General features: G+C 52.0%; 1 protein-coding gene across 2 annotated transcripts in view; it reads right to left on the bottom strand.

The window, feature by feature from the left end:
- The window catches only part of C4H4orf50 (chromosome 4 C4orf50 homolog), a 116,286-nt gene extending 96,603 nt beyond the window's left edge, over positions 1-19,683 (bottom strand). For both annotated transcript variants that reach the window (XM_067735478.1, XM_067735479.1), the window contains exons 1-5: positions 19,328-19,683; positions 14,637-14,775; positions 10,838-11,431; positions 1,801-1,912; positions 595-722 (exon numbers count right to left, since the gene is read on the bottom strand). In XM_067735478.1, the coding sequence (XP_067591579.1) occupies positions 595-722; positions 1,801-1,912; positions 10,838-11,431; positions 14,637-14,775; positions 19,328-19,623 (1,269 nt within the window). In that variant the 5' untranslated portion in view covers positions 19,624-19,683. The remainder of the gene's footprint in view (positions 1-594; positions 723-1,800; positions 1,913-10,837; positions 11,432-14,636; positions 14,776-19,327) is intronic.
- Between the last annotated feature and the right edge of the window lie 264 nt (positions 19,684-19,947).

Below are 19,947 nucleotides of genomic sequence, written 5' to 3'. Positions count from 1 at the left end.
CTACTTCCCCAGCTTCTCTGTGAAGCTCTCCCCACCCCAGGGGCTGCTCTGCTCTTTTCCCACTTTGGGTGTGACACAGCACACCACGCAGTGGCTCAGAGCAGGAGGTGAATGAATGAAAGTAGGTGAGCAAGGAAGGCCCCCTCTTTAGAACCACAGAACCGCATCAGGGCCGGCTGGAGCCAGGCTCCTGAACCGTAGGGCAGAGTGTGGTGCAGAGTGTGGGCTATGGAGACGTGAGGACCCCAGTCCCCTAGAGGGCTGTGAGGCCTTGGGAAATCACGACTTCCTCATATGCAGAAGCGGGGGGGTCATGGCTCCTGCCCCATCGCTGGCGGGGAGGTTTCAATGAGATGAAGTTTGCTACGTGGCAGCTGGGTCTGGGCACACAGCTGGGGCACACAGCCTTCCTGCCCACTCCCCACTCAGGGCTCAAATCTCCCTCTCAATTATTTCCAGAATGTTCTTCCAAACCCCAAGCTTCTTTACCTTCTTCTCCCCTCTTCTGCGTGGTGGCCACACTGTGCAGCACACACAGTAGGGCTGATCAGACCCAGCTGGCACCCCAGGCACGCAGAAAGCCTCTGGCCTCACCTGTCCACGGGCAGATCCTGCGAGGTCTCCTGGGAGCTTGTCCGTGGTCTCCGGGCCTGGGATCAAGACAGCAGTGCTTTGTCCAGCCCCGATGCAGTCCCAGGCGCGGGGCCCCTCGGAGGGCTGGCCTGGGAAATGACAGGACCGGAGAGTTAAGAAGACCCTCCTAGGAGCTTTCCCATGATTGCCACCAGCAGTGCCATCTGCTGTTAGGATGAGACAGCACTTCTCATGACTCAGGGCCTTTGAGCCTCCACAAGTGGCCTGCTGGCCACCACTGCCTGTCAGGTGAGAAACCAAGGCTCAGGGATGGGGAATGACATTCACTGACGAGCAGCAGAATCGGGTCTGGAAGCCACCTCTTCTGACCACAAAGCCCACGACATCTCCCTGGCCCCACACCGTCATGGTCACACAGGGTCATGATCCCTGGCCCCCAGCCCCTCATGGTCAGCACGTAGACAGGGGAGTTGATGCCCAGGCTTTGCCAGACACGTCCTGCCCCCTTCCCCAAGGACAAACCTGACCTCGTTTGACCTGTCAGCTCTGTTCCCCAGAAATGGGATGGAGGGGAAAGGTCAGCTTTGCTGGTCAACAGCCCCGCTGGGTACAACTGACCCCCTCATCCTTAAGTTGAATTTCACCTTGGAAAACTACATAAACCACAGATGGCCAGTTGGACACCATGGCTTTGGGGCTCCCTGCGTGCAGTGGCTTTTGCAGCAGGGACCCTGGAAGCTGCACCCGAGAATATTAGCAGAGATATTGGTTCCCGTTAGGGACAACTTAGGGATAAGGGGGTCCCAGCAACTCCCAGGCTGCACACTTGTCTCACACCTGAGCTGTCACTGGGGCGGGGGCGGGGAATAGAACAGCTCCCGGTCATGACACGGTCTTCTGCGAAGACAAATCCCCCTGAAGGGACCCCTGCTGCCCGAGGCTGGCACGGGCGCCGCCTGGTTGGCACCTTCTGAGGGCTGAGGGCTGAGCCTGAATGTCGGGTTGGGCCTAGGTCACAGACCTTGCCGTGGGCATTGTGGACTCTGATCCTACCTCTCCCAGCTGTGTGGCAACAAGCAAGCAACACTACCTCTCTGAGCCTCAGCTTCCTGACTGTAGAGCAGGGACCGCCACCCTGCTGCGTCATCAGGATGTCGTAAGAGAGCTGGCCTATCAGCGGATGTCCACGCGGGGCCCCCCACGCACCTGCCGAGCCCCTTGGTCCAGGGGCCCCGTCAGGGCCTCGGTTTCCGCAGGCATCCGGAGCCTCCTCCCAGGGCAGGGGCAGCGATTCATCCTGAACACAGCCCAGGGCCTCCTTGAGGAAAAAAACACAAGAAGACAAGACAGCTGTGAGTGTCCCTGGTTGCAAGGGACCCTCCAAGCCTGTCCCAGCCAAGTCCCTCCCAAGGACCCCTGGAGGGAGTTGCATCCCCTCCCCAGGTGAGGACAGCAGAGGGCAGTGGCCTGGCCATAGGGCCCTGGTCCTGCGTTCTCGGTCCTGCCAACCAAACTGCCTCCTGTGAGCACCCAGCAAGCATTTAGCAGACAATGGGGGGCTTGTCCCTTCAGCCAAGGTTTTTCTGGGCCCCCCCAAGGTGGCACCAAAGGCTCCAGTCCCCTTTCCTTCCGGTGCGGAAGTTCCCTCTGTATCCACCCGAGGTGGGAGCCTGTCCCTCTGGGCAGTCCTGTCCCTCAACTGTCCACAGGCCCCAAACGCCGCAGCCAGGCATCTCCGGGCGGCACCCTCCTCCTCTGGATCTCACCCCAAAAGGCAAGCTGGGCTGCAGCAAGGAGCTTCCCTAACCCAACGCCCACCCCCCGCCCCGCAGAGCACGTTAGAGGCAGCACCTTGACTGCGGCTCCAGCCACCACCCACGAGGGGCCAGGGCACAAGTGTCCTGCAGGTTCCCACTGCCCCGGGTACGCCTAGCCCGGTTCTAAGGGGCGCTGTTTGCTTCCCACCTGCTCCCACACTAGACCTGAGGTCGTTCAGGAAGGAAACTGGCCTTCATTCGGTCTGCACTGACACTCCAGCCTGGCACACAGTAGGTGCTTAATAAAGGTTTGACAGTTGGATGGATAGACAGAGCCTGCAGAAAGGCAGACATTTCGGACTCGCCGTGCATTAATTCAGCAAACGTTTATTAAGCTCCTACTGTGGGTCAGGTGCTCTTCTAGGGGAGGGAGAAACGGAAATGGACAGGTCATGCCCCGTGCCCGTCCCCAGGTCCTCACCTGCTCTCAGCAGACCCCTGCGTTGGCCACTAACTGGGCCTCCTGCTTCCCCTCCCGTCCTGCCCGCAGCTGCCAGGGACCCTCTGACCTGCAAGTCCGCCCTCACCTCCCCCACTCAGTCCACGGGATCAGCTCCTGGGCTGCGGTCAGGCACGGAGGCCGTCCAGGGCTGTCACCGCAGCCCCTGACGCTCCTGGTCCTGGCTTCCTCTCACAGTGCCTCCCTGTTCCCCCACGCTGGCTCCTGCTGGCCTCCGCACGTGCGGTTCTTCCTGCCTGCCTGGTGCACCCTCCTGGGAAGGGTACTGGTTGCAGGCTGCTTCTTGCAAAGCCCTCCCTGCCCCTGGCTCTCTGCCCCTCCTTTCCACACCCTTTGGCAGCCGAGCAATTGCACTGAAATGGAAACAGGCTCAGGTTGCCCTCCTGTTTCCAACCCTTTCATGCTTCCCACTGCCCTGAAAGATAAAACCCCTGCCTGTGCGGCCTCACCACACCCATCTCTGCTCTTTGGATGGACCCTTCTCCCTCCTGCCTTGGGGCCTCGCACCCCTTGTGCCTGCTGCCTACACCTCTCCTCCCCACCCTTCTGCCTGGCCCAGCTGCTCCCTTCTGGGCTTAACTTAAAGGCCAGGTCCTTAATGAGGCCTCCCTGAGCCTCCCCCAAATGAAGCCCCTCCCTCACTGCAGCATCTTCTCCTCATACCCCAAGGTTGTGACCTTCCAGTTACTGTGCGACAGTTTGTGTCTTGTCCAGTTCTCCTCAGAGACCAGGGGAGACCAGGCCCTGGCCACACCTTAGGATCACCCAGAAGCTTTTAACAAGTACCAGAACAGGGCCCCAGCCAAGACCAGTGAAAACCAGAGGGGTCTGGGCACAGCCCTGCTCTGCATCCAGACGGGCCCGGACAACCTGCCACAGGTGCCTTCTGCCCACAGACCTTGGGGTACCTCACGGTTTTCTCCACTAGCTTCCCACTCGATCAGAATTAAACACTCTTGTCAAGAACTTAAAATCACTATTGGAAGGAGGTGGAGATGAGAAAATGGAGAGAGAGAGAAGGCACAAGAGAAAGGAAGAGAGAGAAGGCAAATGAGAAAGAGAAAAAAAAGAGAGGAAATAGGATGCAAGAAGGGAGACAGAAATTCAAAGACATGAGAGCAAGCAAGAGAGAGAAGCAGAAGGAAGGAGGAGGGAACAGATGAAGGGGAGGCGGAGGGCAGTGTCGAAGGCCACCACTGTTCTGCTGTTCATTTCTATTTGGATTTTGCTCCAGTACCAAGTTTACTTCCATTCAGTTCAACAAATACTTTCTGAGCACCTACTATGTGGCAGGCTTTGTCCTGGGGCTGGGACACAGCCATGGGTGACACACACAGACCCCTGCCTCGAGGAGCTAACATCCAGGGGAGGACTTCCAAGATGATGCTATACCCGCTTCATGTCACAAGTGATGAAATCAATACTCAGAGAGGGACAGTGACTTGTCCAAGGTCACACAGCACACACAGTGGGAGAACAGGACCTGAACTCAGGTCTCCGAACTTGATCCGGGCCTTCTCTCCCGCTTCCTGCCCCCCTCTGCTCAGTGTTGCCAGCCCTCCCTGCTTTTCAACACTCACAGGAGCATTTGCCTGTAACTTTACTTGGCTTTAGTTTTAACGTGTAATTATTTTGAAAGAAGAAAATGAGGAATACAGTGATATCCAAACACAAATATTACAAATGTGTGAGAATATATCCCTCTGGGCTTTTTTTCTGTGCAGAGACATTTAAATTCTTCCAAAAGTCTGTTTCTACAAAATGTTGACTTTCGCTTTGTGCATTTTTCATGTGATGGTATCGAAGGATCATTTCTCCACAACTTCTTCTGTAATGTGGTGTTTTAGGGCTGCCGAATGATCTCTGACGTAAGGAATGCCTTCACTTACCAAATCAGGTCCCTCTGATCAGACATTTAGGTTGTTTCCAATTTTTACCAACTATAAACAGTATTGAGGTACCTTTAATATATGACAAATATTCAGAATACAGTGGAATCGTGAGGTTTTGCTCATTCGTGTTTTGTTTTTAAGTAATGGACCTTTTTTGTAAGACCACGGGCCATCTGTATTTCCTTTTTACGTTATTTGTATGTTCGTGGCTTTTGCCTATGTTTTGTTTTTTGACATTATCGAAACTGTTTTAAAGCCCTTGCTCGCTTGCAGGAGTGAGTGACAAGTTACAAAAAAGTAACGGGCACTTCTGCTCAGGTGCAAGCTGTGAGCAGGAACGGGCTGCCTGGACTCAGGAAACAATCAAGACATTCTCATACTCGCCACCAGGCGTCGCTCTACTCAGATCGCCGGGGTCGAGAAGCTGGCCTGAGCAGCCCGCATTCCTGAGGCCACTGTCACAAGGAGCGGGGTCGCAGCTCTGGGATGACAGCCTGACACTGACATCATAAGACAGTGACTTTTAATCTCTTTATACGAGCCTCCTTGATACCCTCCAGGCCAGGCCACTGCCCCAGGGTGTCCCCTGCTGTAGTGGTCATCACCCAAATTGCCCTTTCTGCCCCTGTGTCTATCTCCCCTATAAACTTTTGAAGAGAAGGATCGCCTCCCCAGCCCCAGTGGTCGGCACGGTGCCTGGAACATACAGGATGCCCAGTGCACGCTTACTAAAAAGCATCTGGACACATCTGCAGAGAGGCTTTGCTTCTCTTGCAAACCAGAGTCCTCTTAAACTTTCTTTCACCTGGGATTCTGACCAGAAACCCCCTCCCCAAACTCTTCCCCGAGCTGGGCGCTCGTCCTCGCAATGGCTATTCCTGTGGGGACCTGGGCTCCAAGCAACTTGTTCTCGAAACTATAAACTGTGTGATCCTGGGCAAGGCATGTGCCTCCTCTGTGGGGCTGGGGACAAAATCACTGATCTCTGCCTGGCTACCTCCCAGCATCAAGGAGATCCTGTTTGGGGAAGCGCTGTGTAAATAAGAATCAAAATATCTTCTCATAACGATTACCCTCACCATAAATCACACCATGACACACATCAGATGTAACCAAGGGGCTGGTTTGGGTTGGAGGCACCCTAATAATTTGCAATGATTTTCAATATGATACACACTTCCCTGGGGCTAGACCTCCCTCTCGTTTCCCAATTTCTACACCTCACTTCCCAGCATTGCCATCTCAGGCTGGTCCCTTCGTCTGGAAGTTTCCATTTCCCATGGGAAATGGAGCAAATACCTTCTTTTGGCCATTTATTCACTGAGTCACTTCCTCACCAAGTATTCCACAGCCTGTGGACAGGGGCTGGGATTTATGGCTGAATCAGACCCAGTTGGTGATGACGATGAAGGAACAGCTACGGGGGTTGGGCAGCCAGGCCCAGCACAGTGAGAATTAGGGTCGCCAGAGGTGGGTCATATCATAATGGGGGCACCAAGGAGGGAAGGAGCTGGCGTAAAATCAGGAAAGTCTTCTTGGAGGAAGAGACATTCTCACCAAATGGGGAGAAAGAAGCAGGGGTTTACCAAGGGGCCATGGGGAGCAGACGGTAGAAGTCTCTAGACACAGGAAAAGTAAGCAGGCTGGAGGAGTCTGGCATATTTAGGGACCTGCAGGACCACAGGGTGGGAGGAAGGGGTGGGCAGTGAGCCTGGAGGCAGCGGCTAGAGCAGCTGGGGCCTTGAATGCCGAGGTTAGGAAGTGGAGCTGGATCCCAAGGCGATGGAGCTGCTGGGGGCTTATGAAAAGAGATCATTTGGGGGTTACACCGCTATCCAGAGAAGGGCGCTGAAGATCTGCCGCGTGGCTCTTAACCATTCTGGGTCCTGCCCCTTTGGAAATGCACTGTCAGCCTTGGGAAATCATGCATGCATGCATGCAATGCTCTCAGAACACTGAGTACAATCTCATACGTGCACAGCCATGGCCACAGGCCAGACCAAGACCTGAGGGACACCATCTGGCTTTACAGTGTTGTTATCAATAGATTCTAGCATTTTAACTTTAAAATTGCAAGCCATGCTGCCCCGTGACCTGGTGACTGGCTGGCATTTCCCATCTCTCCAGCGCGCTCTCTGGAGGATTTCTTCCTTTCAAGGTGGCCCTTTTCGACTCCAAGGTGCTCAGAGTCAGGGCTGTCAGTGCCCGCTGAGAGTAGGACAGTTTGGAAGACTCTGACATACCCTGTGGCCCTGTCATGGGGAATGGTCCATTCCCCATTCCAAACACCAAGATCCCCAACAGTGACCCACAGATTGTCAGGCCCCTTCCCCCTTCCTCTGTCTGCACCCTCTTTCTCCAGGCAGTCTTGTCATCCCATGCAGGCAGGGGTCTTGTCTTATTTCCCAGCCCTGGTACCAAGCTCAGGCCCAAGTACACCTCGTTGTACGGCACCTGTTAAATGCTGATTTTGGACCCACTGACCACTAGTTACCGAGGAACAGAGCATGGCACTCACAGGCTCATCTCAGGGTCAGCCTGCCGGGACGCAAATCCTGCCCCACCACTTACTATCTGTGGGACCCTGGGACTCTCCGGGCCTTCACTTCCTCATCTGTAAAATGGGGGTAAAATAGTGCCTCCCTTGAAGGTCGTTGAGGGACAAAATGAGTGGACAACAGATGCAGAGCACGAGAGATGGCGTCTAGTGCAAAGACTCCCTCATAAATATAGGAATCGTTTTGTACCCCCATGAAGCCGGCGAAGAAGCACATCAAGGAACTAGAACCGACAGTTCTACTGTTTCACGGGGCCTCATAACGGTGCATCCAGGAGGGCACTTGTTATGAGTTCAATTGTGTCCCCCCCGCAAACTTCCTAAGTTGACTCTTAACCCCCAGGACCTCAGAACGTGACCTGATTTGGAAATAGAGACACAACTGATTCAATTAAGATGGGGTCATTCGGGTGGGCCCTAATCCAACATGACTGGTGTCCTTATAAAAGGGGGACGTTTGGACACAGAGATGCATAGAAGGAAGACAATGAGACACAGGGAGAAGACAGCCGCCCACAAGCTAAGGAGAGAGGCCCGAAACAGATCTTCATTCACAGGCCTTGGAAGGAACGACCCTGCCGACACCTCGATCTCGGGCTTCCAGCCTCCAGGACTATTGTTGAAACCACACAGTTTGTGGTTCTTTGCTAGGGTAGCCCCAGGAAACTCTCAGAGTACCTACATTTCTATTTGCTCAATAAGGATATTAAGGCATAGAAATAAGATGACTGGCAAGGCTCCCGGGGCTCCTAGAAGGCAGGGCCAGGCTCCAGGCCCACCAGCTGGGGGGACTCGGCCCTGCTTGTCTCCATCTGGGAGAACTGCTAACGTCTGGCTGGAGCAAGAAGCTGGTCGCCCTGGTGCCGAGCCCCCCGTGGAGAGATCATGAGCAAGGGGATGGGAGCCGCTTCCCGGAAGTGAGAGCAAGCCACACAGGAAATGCACAAACCACGATGACATGGACGCCGACGGCCAAAGCAAGCCCTTGCTAATATCACTCTCCCAGCCCGGATGCTCCCAGGCCGCCATTTAGATTGCTAAAAGCCAGGATCAGTGACCGTCCCATGACACTCTATGCTGAAACGGTAACTGACATTTGTTCCATCTTTAAAGGGCTCTTGCATTCACGCTCCCATGGGCTCTTCACTCTGACACACTCAGAAGACAGCAAGTGCTACTACCCCTTCACCCAGCGGAATCCACCGCCTCTGTCCACTCCGGGTCCCACCTGCCATCTTAGAGCATGAGCATGTCACCCCAGTGTGTATGGCTCCCATGTTTAAGGATCAACATTTTCTATTCCACGGGCCCTTGCTTCCTCTGCTACTCATCTGATAACAGGCTGGCTTCTCCGGATGCTATAGAGGCAGAATTGGCTGGGGACCACACTTTATGGGAAATTTAGGGAATTTTTGAGAGACTTTTGACTGTGCACAGCAGCCTCCAGGAAGGTCTTGAGAGCATGCAGTTCTCCTTGGGCACTGGGTCTTTTAAATGATAAGACATGAAACATCGAGAAGGTCACAGATGCATGTCAACAAGGGGCTTATAACTGATCACACAGGCCGCCAAACGCAGCCACTGACACTGCCCCAAACTCCGCAAGAACCAACGCTGGCCCCAGCATCTTAAGGTAAGGACAGCCTCTTGGAGTCACAGCCTTGATCTGGCCCATGTCCCCTTGCTGGCCCTAATACTTTGGAGCTGCATGCCTGTGGTCAAGTCACTTAACCTCCTGGGTCTCAGTTTCTCCATCTAGTCAGTGGGATAATAGCACCTGGCTTGCAAGGCTGTACTAAAGATTAAATGAGAGAACACAAAACGTACAAAACATTAGGAGGCATCTCTAAAATATTTAGGTATCCACCCTTTTCCTTAGATAAAAGAAAGAGTAGCAGTGCACGGGAAGGCAGAAAGATTGGGAGAATAAGGATGTAAGCCGACAGCCTAAATTAAAATCTTACGTTTAGAAAAATTACAGAAAGGATTCTAAATGACAATTTCCATCTCTGCACGATTTATTTTCTGAAATTACAACAAGGTGCCAATATTAAAGGTACACTGTATTCCTTTTACCTGATGAACATAATGGAGGAAGAACGAACAGGACACGCAGAAGTAACATGAGTAGAATGAAGTACTAAAAAGATAAAATATAACCACAGATAAACTCAGTATTAAAATGATCTAGGCAGGATACACTTCATTATCTTGAGAAGACTAAAGTTCCAGTTAATTTGAAATAGGTTGTCCAGGTCCAAAGATAAATTTAATTTTTTTTTTAATGAGTCATCTTCTTTGGGCTAAAGTGTCTCCCTTATTTTTCCTTAAATGCAAATTAACCCAGTGGGATCTTGATGTCTTGGAGGGAGCTGAGTTAACTCTCCCTTTTCAGGGAGGCAGCCTGGTGCAGGAGACACAAAGTACTCTGGACTCACATCCAATTTGGATCCAATTCTACTTCTGCCTCTTCTGAGCTGTGTGACAACAGGTCAGTGCACTGCCTCTCTGAGCCTCAGCCTCCTCTCTGTGGAGTGCGGACATTAATAGTACCTGCTTTACAGTTTTATGAGCATTAAATGATGCCTTTGAAAACACCGTAGGGTGCCAAGCACATGGCAGGAGTATATTAAACGTTAAGTTTTTGCTCGTCTATCAGTTAGGTGATAACATCAGTGCCCAGCCTGCTCTCGGCTCCAGAACTTAAGAAACTTGCTTGGGGTCACAGCTAGCAAATAGGAGAACTGGAAAGGAGCTGAACCCTGCATGTGCTCTACTGCACAGTCCTGAGGGCCTCCTGTGTGCTGCTGCTGGGGGGGCCGCTACAGAAGCCATCTGACCTGCCCTCAAGGGGCTCACAGTCTAAAGAAGGAGAAATGAAGATGCACGTACAGCACCGGCACGCTGGGGACCGTGGTCACCTTTGGAGCTGTGAGGGAGGTGGGAAAGGGTGATGGCTTTCCCAGGGAGGGGCGGATCGGGGTGGAAGTCACGAGACCATGACAGTTAATGTCATACTGCACGTGGAGGAGCTCGCCCAGCACGGGGCCTGGCACAGGCAGGGACCCATCAAATGTCAGATAGATGGACGGACAGGAGGAAACAGACGAGGAGGGGTGAAGGGTAACTGGATGACTGCCTGGAGAGTGGCTGCAAGGAGAGATGGACAAGCAGATGGTCGGGTGAAAGAGATGATGGAGTGTGGGTAGAAGGGTGGGTGGGTGGGTAGACAAGACGGTGCATGAGGGCATGGACAGGTGGACGGTGGCCGAGCAGGTGGACAGGTGGTGGGGAGGTGGCTGGCTTGGTGAACGGGTGAGTGAAGCTGTAGGGGTGGATGGGCACCACCAGGTGGGTAGATGCGCGGATGGAATGAAGGGTGGGTGAAGGGGGCTGGTGGGTTGCAGGGGTGGTTGAAGAGGAAAACGGGGGAATGACGGAGCCCGTGACTTGACCAAGCGGCAGAAAGTTAGAGAAAAGCAGAAAATCACTCGTGCTCTGGGTTGCGGCCACTTACCAGGCTACCGTGACCAGCAGGAGCCGTGCTGAGCGCTCTCTCTCGGGGGGCCTGGGCTCCCAGCTCCTCTCGAAGGCACCTGTTTTGCTGGGCGAGCTCCTCCACCTGGCCCTGCAGGCCGATCTCCGACAGCTTCAGCCCATAGATGCAGCAGCGCAGTTCCTCCAGCTGCCCGCGGAGCAGCCGCTCGGTGGCGCGCTGCTCCCGCAGCCGGCGCGCCGCCTGGTCCCGCTCGCGCTCGCCGCGCTCGGCCCTGGCCCGCAGCGCGCGCGGCTCCGCGGCCTCCTCGGGAGCGCCTCGGGGACTGGTCGGGCCCGGGGGTCGGGGGCCACCCTGGTTCGGGGCGTCCAGTTCGGCCAGCAGGAGGCCCGCGGCGTGGCAGAGGCGCCGCACGTCCAACTCCAGCCGCTGCACCTGCGCTCGCAGGATGCGCTCCTGCTCGCGCACCAGTCGCAGCTGGCGCCGCTGGAGCCGCCGGCCGCGCTCCAGGGCCGCCGCCTGCAGCCCCAGCGCCTCGTCTTTGCGCTGCAGCCGCTCCCGCAGCCGCCGCAGCCGCCACCGCTGCCGCCGGGCCGCGCGCTCCTTCTCCTGAACCTACGGGTTGGCGGTGGAGGAGGGCGTCAGGAAGGCGGCCGGGGACGCACCGTAGCTCGCATTGAGCCTGTCTTTATTTGAAACTTCGATATTTTGTTGTTCAGCGCGCCTTTTCTTTTTGCATTAATTTTTGCATTAAAACATTGCTGCAAAATATTATTGATCTCGATGACTGTTTTTTGGCGCCCCCTTAAAGTTTGCCCAGGAGACGAGCACCTTACCTCCCCCTAGTGTGGGCCCTGCACACCCGTGAGCTCCCCGAGTTCTTGGAAGGAAACTGTGCAACGGGCAGGAGGGGGATGGGCTGGTGCACACTGGGAGGGCCAGTGGTTCCAACATGTGATTCCCCCACACCAGTTTGTAAAGAGCTGCCACCTGGAACCCCCTGAGTGTCCCCACTTCCTCACTTGCAGAACTTCCCAGACCTCTCCATTTCCCAGTGCCTACAGGGTTAATGCCTGAACCAATAAGGATCAGCTGACCATGGCTTCTGGCTGGTGAGACAGGACCACCAGTGTCACAGCAGTTGTTCCTTCCTGTGAATACGCCCTGTGGAGCTACTCAGAAGTGACCTGCACAATGTCACACGACTAAAAGTCACTGAACCGCCATGTACTTGACTCAAGACCTTTCCTTTTTCCTCTTGGCCCGCTGCCTGTCCAAGGAACACATCTCCCTGTTCTTAAACCTTGCCCTCCCCCCACGCATGAGCTGTAGGCTGGACTGGGGTGACCCATGCACTGCAAAAATGGGCGTCCTTGCCCAATTTTCAGAATTAATTGATGCAAATGGATAGAACTGCCTTCATGTTAAGCTCTCTGTCAACTGCTAGTCCCTGCTGCTCATACTCAGTCACAGCCACGAGAGCTTGCAGAAGACAAAACAAACAAGCAAGAGCAAATGTGAAAGAGGAAACTTGGGAACAGCCGGCAGGCTTTGTTTGACAGCGTGTTTTGGGGGGAATTTGGGCAGATAAAACTGGAGTTAGATTCCCTGCGAGGAAAATTGCTCGGGGTCTTCCCGATGGTATGAATCCTGTACTCGGTGATGCTAGGTGGACGGTGCCCCATCACCTGGATGGGTCTACATTTATCACCTTTGGGAATGACCACGGGTCACCACAGAAGTGAGATGTCTTTGTATGCAAATGCTTACTGCAAATATTGACAACAATGGGGCAAATTGCCATTTGGCAGATATCAGGTACAAAGGGCAGAGTTCATGCACTCCTGCAAAATATGCTCTGAAATGCAGATAGCTCCGGGGAGAGATCGAGGGTTAGTGTCTGGGCTGGGTTGAAGCTGGGCCAAGTGGTCTCCGAGGGGACCCAAGCCAGACCCCTCACCTCTCTGAAATCTTGCCCTTCATCTGGAAATGCGGTTTTGTGACAGGACATTCCCAGGAGCATACAGACTACAAGAGAATGCAATGAAGAAATGTGTGTGGGCCACATAACTGCGGGTCCTGCAGTGCCCCGAGCTCGCTCATGTCATTTCGCTTGCTTGTCACCCTCATCCTCTGTCTCCCCATCATACTAGGAACCTCTGGTGATTGCAGGACTGTGTCTATTCACTTGGGAAACCCTATATGTATATAAGGCATGACAAAAAATATTAATTACAGGATTTTCCATGGAGAGATTATATTCTTGATGGTGGGATCCCACGTAACACTACTATACCTCGGGTTAAAAACTCCCGGACCCTGACAATGATGTGCTGTGAACCAAGGAGGATGAACTCAACTTTCTGCACCTGAAGTTCAATGCAAAGGGGAAAAGTGGCACTTGCATGTCTCCCTGGCATCTCAGAGACTAATTTCAATTTAATGGAACTTCTTAGCTTTCCATGCTTCACTTCTATTTCAGTTGAAAGCTAATCAATCTGGTGTTTTTCAAACATTCTGGACTATTTCCCATGGTAAAAAATACATTTAAGAACGTGCCCCGTTATACATATGCACGTGTTGACAACTGAAACAGAAGTTTCAGGAAACAGCACTCCCCTTCGTACACGTGATGCCCTTTCATAATTCCTAGTCAATTCCATTTTTAAAATTGCTGGTTGTGAGTTACGGAATTGATTTCACAACCCACTTACGGGTGTCAACCTGCAATTTAACAGTCGCTGTGCTGCCCCGTGAGTAGCAATTTACTGAAACCGATGCCTCTCGGGATCTTTGGGTCTCTGCCTGCCAAGTCTCTGCCCTCCAGCCTTCGTCATCTCTCCCCTGGAATATTTCAGTAAAGACTAGTAATTACAAAGGCAGCTAGGGCTATCCAAATGCCTACCGTTGTGAGTGTTTTACACGTATTACCTTCCTTTACCCACACAACAATTGAACAGGGTTGGTACTGTATCATTCCCATTTCACAGATGAGGAAACTGAGGTCCAGATAGGTTAAGTCATTTGGCCTAGATCACACAGCTCATGAGTAGCAGAGCCAGGGTTTGGCTCCAGGCATCTGCTTCCAGAGCCTATCCTCTTAACCACCCACTCCCTCTCCAATCACGCTCTAACTTGCCCCCTGCCCCTGCCGCCTCTCTCTCCCATGCAGTTAGAGTGATATCCCCCAAAACCCTGACTATGAGCCTCTCCTGCTAAGGCCCCCCTAAGTCCTGCTCCCCCTTGCCTCCAGAATTTGGGTCATGCCAGGGCCCTGGCGACCTGTCCTCCCTGCAACCCTCTTGCCTCACCAACCCTGTCTCCCCACCACACACCACATTCCCCACGGCTCCCAGCATCCAGCTTTGGAGTTACTTGTTTCCCATCTGTGTCCCTGCCCGCAAGCCAGCTCCTGAGGGCAGAGACCCCGCATCAGTCCTCTCCTTGTCCTTAGGCCAGAGCCGGCTCCCCTGACAGGCACCAAGTCCACAGAAAGGAACCTCTGGCCAGAGCTCCCAGCAAGTGCACAGCCCCCGCATGCCACCCAGTGGATCCCAGCCAGAGCCCTATGAGGCAGGATGGGAGCCCCGTTTTACAGATGGGGCAGCCGAGGCCCAGGGAGGCCACGTGACCTTGCCCAGGTCCAGCGGCCCCTGCCTGCACTGTTAGAATTGGGACCTCTCTTACCCCTCCTGGCTAGGCTCTCCAGGCCCGCCCCACTGTCTATGTTCAAGGGCAGCTGCTACCACGTCCAAACCTATGGGGTGACTCTGCTGGGACAAGAAACAAGTACTGGAAAGAAGGAGGAGGGACTCGGTACCTGGCTGGCGAGCTCCCCCTGCAGCGCCTCCAGCTGCTCCTGGGCCCGGAGAGAGGCACTTCTCTCCTGGAACACGAGGGCGCTCAGCTGGTCCACCTTCTGGAGGAGTTTCCTCTCCGACAGCTCCAGCTCCTGAATTCTGCGCATTGAAGCAGTAAGGCGCTTACTCAGGATGCTGTAAGCATGGCCTAAGCTTTTCACAGACACCAGGATCTTCTTTTTTTCTTCTGTTATTTGGCCAATTTGATATTCTGACAAAATGACATTTTGTAAAACATTCATACCTATCTTTTTGAAGATGATCTAAAATACTTCAGAGACCTCTTTTGAATAGTAAGTCACTGGGAATCTTAACAATGTTCTCATCCCTAAACCAGTAATCCCCAGTTCAGGTCATACCAATGAAAAAGGACTGAACCAAACATCTGAACCATACATCTGCATTGTCTCAATTAATCCTTACAGGTGGATTCCCTTCCCCCTACTTCGCACATGAGAAAACAGGATCAGAGAGGCTGGGCAACTTGCCCCAGGTCACAGAGCATTATAGAGTCCAGGCTGCATGGCTCCCAAACTCATGCTTTAACCCTGTGCTCTGTTGCCTCCCATTTAAGCTAAATTATTGCAAATCTTTTCTAAGGAAATGACTGAAATGCAGAAAAAAGGTTTCTGCAATTTAAAAAATTAATCTCTGGATTACAAAAGTGAGACGTTGGAAATGACCAACCAGTTAGGGATGGCTAAGCCACCTGAAGTCTTCAGCACTTCAGAAAGTGCTGAAGTTGTGCAATATGCAAAGTAATACCCAGGCTGGAAGTGAACCCTGACCTCAGCTACATAGAAAGGAGGAGCACATGTGAATGGAGGGAAGCCAGAAGGAACATCTGCCTAGTGGTCCCATGAGGAGCGGAGGAGCCACATAGACTCACTTGTCTGTCTCCTGCTCGTACCTAGTATCCAAGTCCCCTCAATGTGCCAATCTTACTTCTATAATAGAAGACCATGAAACACGTGGCAAGTGCATTCTCAGCCTACATGGACAAGCTCTGCACAGCCTCACTCCTTTACCCAGCTCCACACCAGGTGACCTGCTCATCCAGGACAGACTCTGCTTCCCTGGGTGAGGACTTAGCTTTGCCTCCTGGCTCTGCCACTTACCTGCCATGAGGTCTTAACTGGGCTCATTCACCACTATGACCCTCAGTATCTTCATCCGTAAAACAGGTAATTGCACCTTACTCAGAGGGTTATTGTGAAGATTAAATAAAGTGAGTTACTCTTATTAATAATAGGGCCAAGAGTCCCCTCTCCTGCTCTAGTTTTGAGTCCCTGGGGGAGGGTCTCTAAAGTGACAGAAGGGAGGGGGCCCTCTTGTGTAGATTAAAATTAAGTTCCTTCCAAAATGAACCAGAGGAGTGGCCGCACATTCATCAGTCAGAGGCTTGGGTGGAGTGCCTTCTGATTGATTATAAAACGTGGTGATATCTGAATGGGAAAAGAAAAGTTTAACTTTTTAATTTTTGAGACCAATCTGAAACGTTAAATCTGGGACAATATTTAATTCTGGTATTATCCCTATACTTAAACTAGGCAGAAAATGACTACTTTCATGGTGGCAGGCTGAATAAGAGCCCCCAAATATATCCATGCCCTGCTTCCCAAAACTTAATGAATGTTACCTTAAGATGCAAAAGAGACTGCAGATGTGGTTCAGTTAAGGAGTTTGAGACGGAGAGATTATCCTGGATTATTTGGGTGGGCTTAACCGCAATTACGACTGTCCTCATGAGAGGGGGGCAGAAGGGGAGGCCATGTGACCACTGAAGCAAGATGCTACCCTGCTGGCTTGAAGACGGGGAGGGGCTAGAAGCCAAGGAATGCAGCTATAGATGCTGGAAAAGACAGACACAGGTTTCCCCTACAGCTTCTGGAGAGAGCACAGCCCTGCGGACACCATGACTGTAGCCCAGTGAGACTGCTTTAGGACTTCTGCCTCCAGAGCTGAAAGGCAATGAATGTGTGTTGTTTGAAGGCAGCACGTTTGCAGTAATTTGTTTTAGCAGCCATAGGAAACATATACACACATAAACAGGAACTAGGCAATGAAGTACCATTTTCCACTGATTAATGACAAGTTAAAAATATACATATTACAGTGTAGAGCTGCAAAGAGTGCTACGGAACTGGGAGACTCCATCAGGGAATATCCACCAGGATAAATCGGGCAGGCAGCCTGGGTGGTCCCAGCGCCCGCATGTAGCCGGGTGTGTGACCACGGAGAAGTTACTTAAGCCAGCACCTTAATTTCCCCATCTAGAAATTGAAGATATTGCTATTACTTCATTTCTAGTAATTTATTTTTAGGGATTAAGTCTGTTAATACGCGTCAAGCATGTAAATAGTGCCTAGCCCAGAGGAAACACTCAACAAGTGTTCAGCTATTATTAATTTTGTTGCATTTAGATTGTAAATGAATTTGCAGCAATGATAGTGTTACAGAGGTGGGAGTGGGGTTCTCGTTCTCAAATTTCTAACATCGTGGTTGCATTAGTTTTGCAATAAATACTTTTAAATATTAACTCTTTAACTGAAGTGAAATCCAATGTACATTATCAATCTTTTACTATCCCCTACTTAGAGCAAACCCATGGTGAAATTAGCCTGAAATCTATATTCACAGTTGTGCATTCAGACCCTGGCTTCAGCTCTCCGTGACACTGAGTAATGTATTTCATCCACTGAGCCTCAGTTTCCTCATCTGGAAAAGGGGATCATATCACTCTATGTGCCACAGGGTTCAAGGGAGCAGCGATGGAGGCATGGTGGGGGGAGGTCAGCCCTGTGCCCTGCACCACAGGCTCTTGGTAAGCCTTAACTCTTTTTTCTCCCAACCCCTGCTGCAGATCGGGCCTCCCCTCCCGAAGCCCTGCTTCTACAGGATGGTACATCCCACCTTCAGAGAACTAAGGACACAGCCCACATTTCCCCACAGGCAGGTCCAGGACACCGCCTCCAGGATGGCTTCACCCCCGGCCCCAGCCACAGAGGCCCCTCCTCTCCGCCACTCATGGTGCCTCCAGGCTGCCTGTCTCTCCCTCACATAGAGGGGTCTCCTCTGGCAGAGGTTTCCCACCCATCTTTCCCAGGCCTTGTGACCATCTGGTTTTCACTGCCATGTACAACCTTGCGTGAGCTATACTTCTATCTCTCCAGGGCTGGGGCCCTGCCTTTCCAGCTCTCAACCCCTAGAACTCATGTTTTGGGCTGAATATGTCCTCCCAAATTCATATGTTGAAGTTAGCTAACCCTAGTACCTCAGAATGTGACTGTATTTGGAGATAGGGTTTTTAAAGAGGTAATTTAGTTAAAATGAGGTCATTAGGGTGGGCCGTGATCCACTATGACTGGTGTCCTTATAAGAAGAGGAGGTTAAGACACAGACACGCACAGAAGGAAGACCACAGGAAGACACAGGGAGAAGGCAGACATCACCAAGCCAAGGAGAGAGGTCTCAGAAGGAAACAACCTTGTCCACACTTTGATCTTTTACTTCCATCCACCAGGACTATGAGAAAATAAAGCCCCCCAGTCTGTGGTGCTTTGTTTAAGCCCCCCAGTTTAAGCCCCCCAGTCTGTGGTGCTGTTATGGCAGCCCCAGCAGACTCATACAACAAACAGTATGTGATTCCCGAGGGCTGAGTGCACGTTGTAGAATGAGTGAATGAATGAGGGAATGAATGAATAAATGGATGAATGAGTGAATGGACAATCACATAGACTGATACTGAAGGTGACAGAATAATTTTTCTCATATGTGAATTTTTTCACGTGAAAAGTTTTACAAAGAGGAGAAAAAGTAAAGATCATGTAAATACACATTTACTGACTTGCCCTTACTAAAATGAAGGAAAACACACCAAAAGCGTGAAGTCGGACAAATTTAAGACACTTGGCTGTTGGCATATTGGTAAACCTGTCAGACCCCAGCCATAACCGTACTGCATTTCCATGCTGGTTTCTCCTTTGATATGTATGCAAGACCCCAGCTCATTCTACTGGCCTAGGTATCAAAACAGAGCATGGGCTTTGGAGAAAGACCTGGATTCAAATGCCCCACCTCTGGACCATGTCGGTTCCATCAGGAAAATAGAGCCTACACCAGAAGGTTCAGCAGCGAGAATCAAACAAACATAGGGATGGGAGAGATGAAAGGCCAGACAGAGATGACAGGCAACCCAGAGGTTAGCAGCTGCTGGAAGCCACTTCTGCCCCTGGGGCTGGAGGGATAGACAAGGAGGAGGTGATGATACTGGGGCCCAGAAGCAGGACCACAGAGGAAGCCGAAAGCATGACTGAATGGCAGCCATAGTGAGAGACGTCACCCAGAGCAGAAGAGAAGGGGAGAACACCCTGGCTTCTCCCGTCGTCCTCCCTTCAGCGTCTCCCATTGGCTGGACCCAGATGGAAGCCAGTGAGCGAGGGAGCCTGGGAAATAGGCTCAGCCCCTATGATACGGAGCAGAGGAAGGGAAAGACAGAGAAGGAGCAGGGACTGCTGTGGCGGGTTATGGAACACTGACTGTTTTGCCTGCATCCTCAGTCACAGAAATGATTCAACACTCCATCCTGACACAATTAGGATGCCCCAGGATTCATACATACACAAAGAAGAGGTCCAAATGGTATATTTACCTGCTCCTCAGTCCAGACTCCGACATCACGTACTTGTCCACAGCTACCAACAGCTTCTGTTCTGAGGATTCCAGTTGCTTCCTGAGTGTTCCCGTGTCCATGTCTGGGCTTCTAGCTGCTTCTTCTGGAAGACATCCCGGCTCCTCACCAGTCTCCTCTACATCCTGGAAGATCCAGGACGTGTCGATCTTCACATCGACGTTCATTATATCAAACCCATCGCTGCTGGGGGCTCTGACAACGTAGCTGAAACTTTTTTCAGTCCGTCCTTTAGCTGTCGGCTCCATCCCAGACATAGTTCATGGGCCAAGACTTAATACAATTAAGTGAATCTGCAACATGGACTTTCTGTAGATTTCAAGGTGGCTGCGGTGCCTTCAGATTGTGCAGGAAAATACCCTTTGAGGAGGGCAAGAACAGGTGGATTATTTATGAGTGGGGGACTTGGGTTACACCTGCAGAAATGTCATACAATATGAATGAAAGCCTCTCGTTTTACAAGCCAGCATGCCGGCAGTCACCCAAAGCAGAAAAGCCACTTGGAATTAAAAACTTAATAATGTGTACAAAGAGCGAAAATAAGATTTCTAGGCAGGACCATCAGAATGTTATAAATTCTC

The sequence above is a fragment of the Pseudorca crassidens genome, chromosome 4 (genome assembly GCF_039906515.1).
Source record: "Pseudorca crassidens isolate mPseCra1 chromosome 4, mPseCra1.hap1, whole genome shotgun sequence".
NCBI classification, from domain to species: Eukaryota; Metazoa; Chordata; class Mammalia; order Artiodactyla; family Delphinidae; genus Pseudorca; species Pseudorca crassidens.
This window is presented reverse-complemented; position numbering and strand designations above follow the sequence as displayed.